Here is a 10,797-nt window from a genome sequence, read left to right as displayed (position 1 = left end):
TGATTTCAGCCGAACAAGTGGGAGGGATTGAATCGATTGATCAAACCAGCTCATGCAGACAAAACGAGGTAGAGTCAACAATTGTCAGCCATCCGATATAACGATAAACTTGATGATGATACGAACTTGAGCTCACTCATGCCACGTTTCCGCATTTCATTGGGTTGACTTCTGTTGAGTAAAAAAGTTTGGTCTATTTAAAGGGGGTCACCTCAGCGTAGCCACTTAATAAACCAATCTTTTTCTTCCTTCGACTCAATTCTGAATTCTGAGCTAGGATCCCATCTCTCACAGCTATGGCAGAGGTCTCTGTTCCTCTAATCTCTTCACTTCCTTCACGCATTTGATTTTTTCATTTGAATTTCATATTTTCTCGCTAGTTTATATATATCCGCCGTGTATATATCATTCGGGTTTGGCCTTCTGTTATTTATTACTCGTCAGATGACTAGAATTTTATTGGTTTCGATTGAAATAATTTTTATATATAATTTTTTATTTTCCTTATAATTATTTTTAAAAATTATCCATAGAAAACAAGCGATAACATCTTAAAAAAAAAAAGTAAAAACATGTTTTGAAAACTGTTTGTTGTCAAAATAGTATATTATAATATCAAACTTATTTTGGAACCTGGAGTGAGGTTTTTGTTTTCTTGTTCTTTTCATCTGCTGTTTTCTCCGCACCACGTACTGACATTATTGGATAATTCTTGCAATGATTTCTAATTTTTTGATTGATAATATCGCAGGTTACGAAAATGAAGCTGAAGGTTGTTAATCTAGGGTGTAAACGCTGCTACAAGAAGATCAAGAAACTGCTCTTTAAATTTCCTGGTGTGAGTCTTTACATATATATGCGTGTGTTTGGTATAGTTGAATTTTGAGATTATGGGCAATGTTAAAGGGATGAAGAAATGAGTTGTTTGTTTTGATTTTGATGTTGAATTTTATGAACAAGAGAAATACGAGACCAGACTTTCATTGAGAAGGAAGACACGGTGATAATCAAAGTAGTATGCAGCTACCCTGAGATGATCAGAACGAAGCTTTTCTACAAAGGTAGCGATACCATCAAGAGTATCGAGGTTATACCACCCGAGAAGCCACCGCCACCGCCACCGCCACCGCCACCGACACCGGTGCGAACTCCAGTACCAGAGTATCCAGAATTCATCTATCCAATTGGAGTGTACTGTAAGTCATGCTATGGGGGACGTGATGGTGGCCCCTACCACCATGGATATGGGATTCAGCACCAACCACCATCTTATAATGAATATGTAAGGCCAGTGCCATCCTATGATGGCTGGGCTTCTGGGTGTCGCTGTGACAGAAGCTATGGTTGCCGCAGTGAATTCGATATTGAAGAAAATCCCACATGCACCATCATGTGAATCATACTCCATCGTGATTGTCGTTATCTGGTTTCTTTAGTTCCTTTTCTCAGTTGGGTGTTGAGTCGGTGATCAGTTCTTTTCGGTTCTTTTCTCGTCCACAACATAAAGGTTGTATAGGCCAATAATATTTGTGGACTAATAGATGTTGATTTCATCCTTAGATGCTTATAATTCACTTCAAAAGGAGAATAAAAAGATTATCAAAAGCACCTTTTGTAAGGGCCCTTTGGAAGACGCCCTGAATGTTTCAATCCTCAGAATACCCCACAAGGTACTGGTATGGAACTCTGGTACTGGAGAATTCTGCAACCATTTGTGAACTTTATGATCTTTCAGGTTCTATACAATTCTGCAAGTCAATGTCTCATGTATGTGCATTCACTACGTACACAAACAAGTATTTTCTTGATGATTGTATGTAAAGAAATCGCGTATTCAAATCTGAGGTAAAGAAAGTAACGAGGGACCAAAGTTGACTAATATCTTGATGATTGTACGTAAAGAAATGAGTGGGAGGGATGCATCCGTAGCATCATCAACACATGGTCCCAACCTGGAAGAAGCTCATTTGATCACCGCCACCGCCAACGCCACCGCCAGGGTATTTAGCATTCATCTATCCAATTGGAGTGTGCTGTAAGTCATGCTATGAGGGACGTGGTGGTGGCCCCTGCCACCTGGATATGGGATTCCGCACCAACCACCATCTTATGATGGATATGTAAGGCTAGTGCCATCATATGGTCCCAACCTGGAAGAAGCTCATTTGATGAAGGAATGAAGCTGCTTAAAGTTAAATATATGAAATGTACCTGCGGGCAAAGAAAAACGAAAAAGTTAAAGAGGAAGGAAGTTGATTGAAAGCAACCAGAGATATACATTAAGGGGGCCACTGTCAGCTGAAAGGGCTCTGTATATATTCTGTGGATTAATCTACTTGTGGGTGAGTACTAATTATGGCGGCTGCATATATAGGTCACTCCGGTCTATTTCATGGCCATGTGATCTCTTAAACTGGGACGGTAACATCCTTTATGCTGATGGGATGTAATTCTAAGAAAATTAAATATAATTAAAAAAATGATTAACGTTGTAAAATGAAAATAAATATGACTCAAATAAAAGAAGAGATGAGTATGTATTATTTTAATAATATATATATATATATATATATATATATATATATATATATATATATATATATATTGGGGAAAAAAAATCAAATAGGAGAAATGTTAAGAGAATGAAAGAAAGAAAGAGAGAATGAGAGGAAGAAAATATCTTTCTTTTGTTCGGGATGCTTCTTATATGGGGTGTAAGAAGCCTTTTATAGGCTTCACAATATGAACTCTCATTACTCATTTTAAAGATGAGTAAATGAAGTTCATAAATAATCATCAATGTGGTCATTCACCATTGTATTTACAACACTCCCCCTTGGATGACCATCATATTAAAAGAATATGCCTCATTAAAACCTTATTAGTGAAAAACCCTATAGGAAAAACCTAGCGAAGGAAAAAAGTACAATATTCTTTTCTTGGTATGTTAGGACTGTCTCGTTAAAAACCTTACCAATAAAACCTAGTAGGATAAAACCTGGACGAATGAAAAAAGAATACAGTACACTAACTCCCTTTACAAGCATACTCCCCCTCATGTCGATATTCTTGAGTTGACGCATTCCAATCATGTGTATTAACTTCTTGAATGTTGAGGTTGACAATGATTTTGTGAATAAATCTGCTAGATTATCACTTGAGCGTATTTGTTGCACATCAATTTCACCACTCTTCTGGAGTTCATGTGTATAAAAGAATTTTGGTGAAATGTGTTTAGTTCTATCTCCTTTAATATAACCCCATGTTATTTGTGCAATGCATGCAACATTATCTTCAAATAATATTGTCGGGTCACCTTTGATAAAGGAAAGTCCACATGATTCCCGAATATGGTGGATCATAGATCTTAGTCATATACATTCACAAATTGCTTCATGAATTGTCAGTATTTCTGAATGATTTGATGATGTGACCATCATTGTTTTTTTGACAGATCTCCATGAAATAGGAGTACCATTACAATTAAACACATATCTTGTTTGTGACCTACCTTTATGTGAATCTAAAAGATATCATGCATCTGCATATCCAAGTAATTGTTGCTTTGATTCCTTTGAGTAAAATAAACTCATATCAATAGTTCCGCCAAGATAACACAATATATGTTTGATGTCATTCCAATGTCTTCGAGTTGGAGCTGAACTGTATCTTGCTAATAAATTGACAGAAAAAGCAATGTCTGTACATGTACAATTGGCAAGATACATAAGTGCACCAATAGCACCAAGATATGGTACTTCAGGACCAAGTAACTCTTCATTTTTTTCGCAAGGACGAAATGGGTCATTTTTCACATCAAGTGATCAGACAACCATTGGAGAACTTAAAGAATGCGCTTTATCCATATAAAAATGCTTCAAAACTTTCTTAATGTATGCTGATTGATGTACTAAAACTCCATTTGGAAAATGCTCGATCTGCAGGCTGAGACAAAATTTTGTTTTTCCAAGATCTTTCATCTCAAATTCCTTTTTCAAGTAATTTGTTGTTCTTGTGAGCTCTTCAGGAGTTACAACAAGATTTAAGTCATCAACATACACTGCAATAATTGCAAATCCGGTTTCTGATTTCTTAATGAAGATGCATGGGCATATAGGGTTATTCACATACCCTTCTTTTAGCAAGTATTCGCTAAGGCAATTGTACCACATGCGTCCAGATTGCTTTAATCTATACAAGGATCATTGTAACTTGATTGTGTACATGCTACGAGGCTTTGTACTATTTGCTCCAGGCAATTTAAATCCTTTAGGGATTTTCATGTATATATCATTATCCATGGATCCGTATAAATATGTTGTAATAACATCCATGATATGCATATCCAGTCCTTCTAAGACTGCTAAACTAATTAAGAAACGAAATGTGATTGCGTCCATGACGGGAGAATATGTTTCCTCGTAGTCAATACCAGGTTTTTACAAGAAACCTTGTGCTACTAATCGTGTTTTATATCTTATGATCTCATTATTCTCATTGCGTTTTCGTACAAATACTCATTTCTACCCAACAGGCTTTACATCTTCAGGTGTTTGGACTACAAGTCCAATGACTTCTTGTTTTGTTAATGAGTTTAACTCTGTCTGTATAGCTTCTTTTCATTTTGGCCAATCATTTCTATGTCGACATTCTTCCAGATTTCGTGGTTCGGGATTTTCATTATTTCTTATGATATCAGAGACCACTGGGAAAGCAAAAATATTATTAATAACAATATTATTTCGATCCCATTTTTCTCCCGTATGTACATAACTTATTGAGATATTACAATTTTCAGGTACCTATGCCTCTTCAGGGGCTTCTCGTTCAATATATGGCTCTTTAGGGGCTTTTTATTCAATAATTGCCTTTTCAAGGGCTTTTTGTTCAATATATGCCTCTTCAGGGGCTTTCTGCATTATTTGTACCTCTTTTAGGGCTATAGATTTATCAATTTTAAACTGATCAGTCATTTTGATGGCCTCTTCTAGAGTGCCAAGTTTTTCTTGGGTTCTCCTCTTGTTACATCATTTGAGCCAATAGGTATACCACGCTTCAGGCGTATCTTAGATTCATTTGTTAACTGTCCTACATGGACATCAATCCGTGCTGGAGTATTTGCAGCCAGGATATGTGACTTTGTCACTTTCTTTGTATTACTGAATGCATCTGGTAATTGATTTGCAAGATTTTTCAAATGAATGATCCTTTGAACTTCTAGTTCACATTGATTTGTACGAGAATCAAGATGGGTCATAGTAGATGCCTTCCAACTAATTTCTCATCGTTCTTCAGGAATCGACATTTTTCCTCCCAAGGATGGGAAAACACTCTCATTAAAATGACAATCTGCAAAGCAAGTTGTAAAAACATCGTTTATCAAAGGTTCAAGATATCTTATGATAGATGGAGAATCAAAACCTACATAAATCCTAAGTCTTCGTTGGGGACCCATTTTAGTGCGTTGTGTAGGTGCAATTGGTACATATACTGCACAACCAAAGATTCGTAAGTGAGAGATATTTGGTTGTTTTCCAAGCACAAGTTGTGAAGGAGAGTATTCATGGAAAGTTGTAGGTCGAATACGGACTAAAGTTGTAGCATGCATAATAGCATGTCCCCAGGTAGAAGTAGGTAATTTGGTTTTCATTAGTAATGGTTGAGCTATTAATTGGAGACGTTTGATGAAGGATTCTGCTAAACCATTTTAGGTATGAGTATGAGCAACATGATGCTCAATATTTATTCCTACTGACATGCAATAGTCAATGAATGTTTGAGAAGTAAATTCGTCAACATTATCAAGACGTATTGTCTTAATTGGATAATTTGGAAATTGTGCTCGTAATCTGATTATTTGTGCAAAAAGTCTAGCAAAGGCAATGTTACGTGTAGAAAGGAGACAAACATGTGACCACCTAGTAGAAGCATCTATTAAGATCATAAAATAACGGAATAGTCCATATGGTGGATGAATAGGCTCACATGTGTCCCCATGTATTCTTTCTAAAAAGACTGGTGACTTAGATATGACTTTAGTAAAAGATGGTCTAATTATCAATTTACCTTATGAGTAAGCAGCACATGAGTATTCATTGGGTGAAAGAATCTTCTGGTTCTTTAGTGGATGCCCATATGAGTGTTCGATTATTCAACGCATCATTGAAGACCCTGGGTGACCTAGCTTGTCATGCCAAAGGACAAAAATTTTTGGGTCGTTGAACTTCTAGTTCACGACAACATATGATTCAATAGGCTTTATAGTTGTCTGATACAACCCAAAGGAGAAAACCGGGAGTTTTTCCATTATAATCTTATGGCCAGATAAAAAGGAAATAATGTAAAGATATTCTATATTATCTTCATTCATAGTTTCAATATGATATTCATTTATGCGGATATCTTTAAAACTGAGCAAATTTCTTCTAGATTTGCTAGAATATAAAGTGTCATTTATATGGAATCTAGTTCCATTTGGCAACGTTATGTTTGCTCTTCCAGAGCCTTCAACTAATTTTGTAGTACCAGATATGGTACTTACATTAGCTTTTATTAATGTCAATTCGAGGAAATACCTTTTATCTCGAAGAATTGTGTGCGTGGTCGCATAATCTGCGAGACATACATCATCCTCATTCATCTTGAGACCAAATAACACATGAATTTCATATACAAAAAAAAAAAAAAAAAAACAAGGCATAATGTAAATAACAAAGAAAATCAGATGTAAATATAAGACATAATAATATATATTATTTCATATATAAAGTAACATCAATCAATGTTAATTTTCTCATCATTTATCAAATGACCTGTTTTTTCATTGGAACCTCCAAATAAATCAATGTCATAGTAGGTTAGGTACAATCCATCACCATCGGTAAAGTTCATCTCTATCTCTTTTCCTTTTGCTTTTATTGATGCTTGGTAAAGGTCGACCAAATGTTTGGGCATACGACAGGTACGCGACCAATGCCCCTTCATACCACATCTATAACAATTATTCTCATGGTTCTTAGGAAGTTTATCTTGTAAACGTTTCCCATTTTCTTGTTTTGTCTCAGTATTGTTTCACTTCTGGTGGTGCAATAAGGCTTTCATTTTCTGAGAATCATTACTATAAGAACCATGTTATCAGGGATTTTTTCCACGACCACGACCACGACCATGTCCACGTCCACGAGTTTGAGATGATATTGCATTCACTTCAAGGAATGGTTTAGATCCAGTAGGACGAGACTAGTGATTTCTCATCAAAAGATCATTATTTTATTCAACAACAAAAAGACATGATATTAATTCAGAATATTTTGTAAATCTACGCTCTCGATATTGCTGTTGCAAGAGCACATTCGAGGCATGAAACGTAGTAAAAATTTTCTCTAACATGTTTTCTTCTGTGATTTTTCTCTCCACACAGCTTTAATTGAGAGCTGATTTTGAAAAGTGTGGAGTTGTATTCACTAACAGTTTTAAAATCTTGCAACCTTAGGTGCATCCAATCATATCGAGCTTTTGGGAGAATCACAGTTTTCTGGTGGTCATATCTTTCCTTCAAATTACTCCATAGAGTAAAAGGGTCCTTTACCGTAAGATACTCATTTTTTAAACCTTCATGGAGGTGATAGCGAAGGGATATCAATGATTTTGCGTGATCCTACAGGGATACTTGATTTCCTTCTTTGATCGTAGCTCTAAGGTTCATTGCATCAAGATGTAATTCAGAATCAAAGATCCAAGATAGATAGTTCTTTCCCGAAATGTCCAAGTGCCACAAATTCGAGTTTTGTGATATTCGACATTGTCAAATAACTTCATATATATGACAAAACAATATTATTAGAATAAGTTATAATAACATGATAGCATTGGTATAACTTTGATTATAAACAAAATCAAATAATTTGTTTATAACTTTTAACAATATGTAACAAAACAAATCAACAATAATATAAATATGTAAAATTTTATTCTATATAAATAACTTCAAGTTTAAAATACGAGAATTACCTTCAGAGCAATTCGTGTTGATAACGTGTTGTAAAATGAGAATAAATGTGACTCAAATAAAAGTAGAGATGACTATGTATTACTTTAATAATAATAATAATATATATTTATATATATATATATATATATATAGGGGAGAAAAAAATCAAAGAAGAGAAATGTTGAGAAAATGAAAGAAAGAAAGAGAGAGAATGAGAGAGAGAAAATATCTTTCTTTTGCTCGGGATACTTCTTACATGGGGTGTAAGAAGCCTTTTATAGGCTTCACAATATGAACTCTCATTACTCATCTTAAAGATGAGTAAATGGAGTTCATAAATAACCATCAATGTGGTCATTCACCATTGTATTTACAACAATTAACTATTTTTTATTAAGAGAAATTTGAGGAAACATTTTGTCATATAAATTTTTTTATCTATTTCAATTTTTAATATTATAGGTTTCAATCAAATAAAAAAGAATAAATAAAAATTAAGAAATGATTTTTTTTCAAAAATTATATATTCAAATAAAAGCCTTGAAATTCAAATACACAATACCATAAATATAAACACCAAGTCAATCCTTAATTATCAAATATTTTTAATATTAAAGAATCTAAATCACCTGCTATCATGATTATAAGAAAACCAATAATATTGTTTATGTAAATACTAAAAAACCAATAAATATCCCATCAATTAATAAAGTATGAAAAAAAATCAATTATTATCATGAATGTAAAAAACCAATAACCTTGTTCTTATGAACCATCAATAAAGAAATAATAAAAAAAATCAATATTTAAATATTAAACATAATTTATATTTTTATAAATATTATTGTTGATAAATATCTCAATAATTATAATTTTTTATATATTCAATTTAGTAAATAAAATTAACTAATTTTATAATATATAGAAAATTGGATTTTTTTTTTTCTTAAAGAGATGATATCTCCCAAATATTTTCTTTTTTGAGAAAATCATCTATTCAAGAGATAATTTATCTTTTTTTTTTTTTTTTTTTTTTTGAGAAATCGTCTCTTGAAGAATGAATTTTAGAAAAAGGGATAGGAATTTTTAGAAATTGTCTATTCAAAAGTTTATGGTGTGTAATTTTTTTAAAAAATGAATTTTAGAAATCATATTGTGGACCAAATTGGATAAGAATTCTTTTTTTGACCACCCAGAGAATGAGTTGTTTTTTGGGTGGCCAGATGGGACCGGAAGTGAAAGGAAAACAGAGCATGGGTGAGCTATTTTGGCGGCTAGATCGGACGGAAAGAGAAACGCCAGAGGAAGTGATATAGAGATTTTGAGTTCCGGAGCAAAAAGGGGATTGTTTGGGGAGAGAAACAAAAAAACGGGAAGAGAGGAGTGGAAGAGGAGGGGAAGAGTTTTTTTTTTAGCAGGTGAAGGTGAGAGCTAGGAGAACAAAAAAAAAAAACAGGAAAGGGAAAAAATTCTGGAGAAAGTGAAAACAGAGCTTGGATGAGCACTTTCAGGTACCGTTTCCAAGCAGATTCCTTATTTATTCTCTTCATCACTATGTTTTTCAGGCTTTTTGATGGATTCTGATCACTGTTTGATTTGTTTGGAATGGATATGATGTTGCACTGTTTTTTTTTTCATGTTTTGATCTGAAATGGCTCACTCTTCAGCAGGAGATGATTGAATCACTGGTCTTGGAACCCATTGATTTCAACATGGAATGGGTTTCCATTTAATGAGCCATTTCGTTTTTTTTTTTTTTTTTTTTTTTTTTCTGATGTTAGTTATACTCTGTTTTGGGTTGTTCATTTATCTACATCTATATTTCTATCTCCATCTCTATATATCGAATTGCTCGTTTCAAACGGTGCTTCCTGTTTTTTTTTTTTCTCTGGAATTTGATTTTCTGTCGATTGTACCCGAGAAGTGGAGGCCGCTGAAAAGGTGAAGAAGGGTGCTGGAGGAAGGAAGGGCAGTGGTCCCAAGAAGAAACCCGTATCCTGCCCCGTCAAGGCTGGTCTTTAATTCCCGATCGGTCGTATCGACAGATACCTCAAGAAAGGCCATTATTCTCAGCGCGTTGGAACCGGTGCCTAAGTCTACCTTGCTGCCGTGCTGGAGTACCTAGCAGCTGAGGTTTTGGAGTTGGCTGGAAATGCAGCATGGGATAACCGAAAGCATAGAATAATCCCGAGGCATGTTTTGTTGGCTGTAAGAAATGATGAAGAACTTGGGAAGCTTCTAGCTGGTGTCACAATTGCTCATGGTGGTGTCCTGCCGAATATCAACCCTGTTCTTTTGCCAAAGAAGATTGACAAGACAGCAAAGGAACCCAAGTCGCCCTCCAAGGCCACCAACTCTCCCAGAAAGGCTTAGTTTATCAATTGTGTTAGAGAAAGACTTGTCTTCTTCTTATCTCTCTCATAAAACGCCACCAATGCTAACTTTAGTTTGTCATGGGGACAACATTTAATGAGGATGATATTAGAAGTCTCCATTTCCAGTTTTCATCGTTACTCAAATTTTTTCTCTCTATTTTTTTTTATCCATAAAAGCCAGCCATGATATGAAAAACCATTTTTTCTTATGCTCCATTTTCCATCGTCTGATTTAAGAGCCTTACTCCTCCACTTGCTTTGATTCTGAATCATTCCACGATGATTTCCACCAACAAAACCTACCCATTACCACGTCTCATCCTCTTTAATTCTTCATATTTTGATATCAAAGTGTAATTTTCCCAAATTTTTAATTTTCAAAACTCCGATTTCTTTTAAAACTAATTTTCAAAATTTCAATTTTCAATTAAT

General features: G+C 34.5%; 1 protein-coding gene and 1 pseudogene across 1 annotated transcript; both read left to right on the top strand.

Moving 5' to 3' along the window:
* Nucleotides 1-221: 221 nt before the first annotated feature.
* LOC104878696 (protein PYRICULARIA ORYZAE RESISTANCE 21) lies at nt 222-1,770 on the top strand. Its single transcript, XM_010649301.3, has 3 exons — nt 222-305; nt 752-836; nt 963-1,770. The coding sequence occupies exons 1-3, from the start codon at nt 297-299 to the stop codon at nt 1,394-1,396; spliced, it is 528 nt and encodes a 175-aa protein (XP_010647603.1). The 5' UTR covers nt 222-296; the 3' UTR covers nt 1,397-1,770.
* A 134-nt stretch (nt 1,771-1,904) lies between these two features.
* On the top strand, nt 1,905-10,495 carry LOC100246272 (histone H2A-like; annotated as a pseudogene).
* Nucleotides 10,496-10,797: the final 302 nt, after the last annotated feature.

The sequence above is a fragment of the Vitis vinifera genome, chromosome 10 (genome assembly GCF_030704535.1).
Source record: "Vitis vinifera cultivar Pinot Noir 40024 chromosome 10, ASM3070453v1".
Classification (NCBI taxonomy): domain Eukaryota; kingdom Viridiplantae; phylum Streptophyta; class Magnoliopsida; order Vitales; family Vitaceae; genus Vitis; species Vitis vinifera.
Note: the sequence above shows the minus strand (reverse complement) of the source record. Positions and strands in the feature narration are given on the sequence as shown.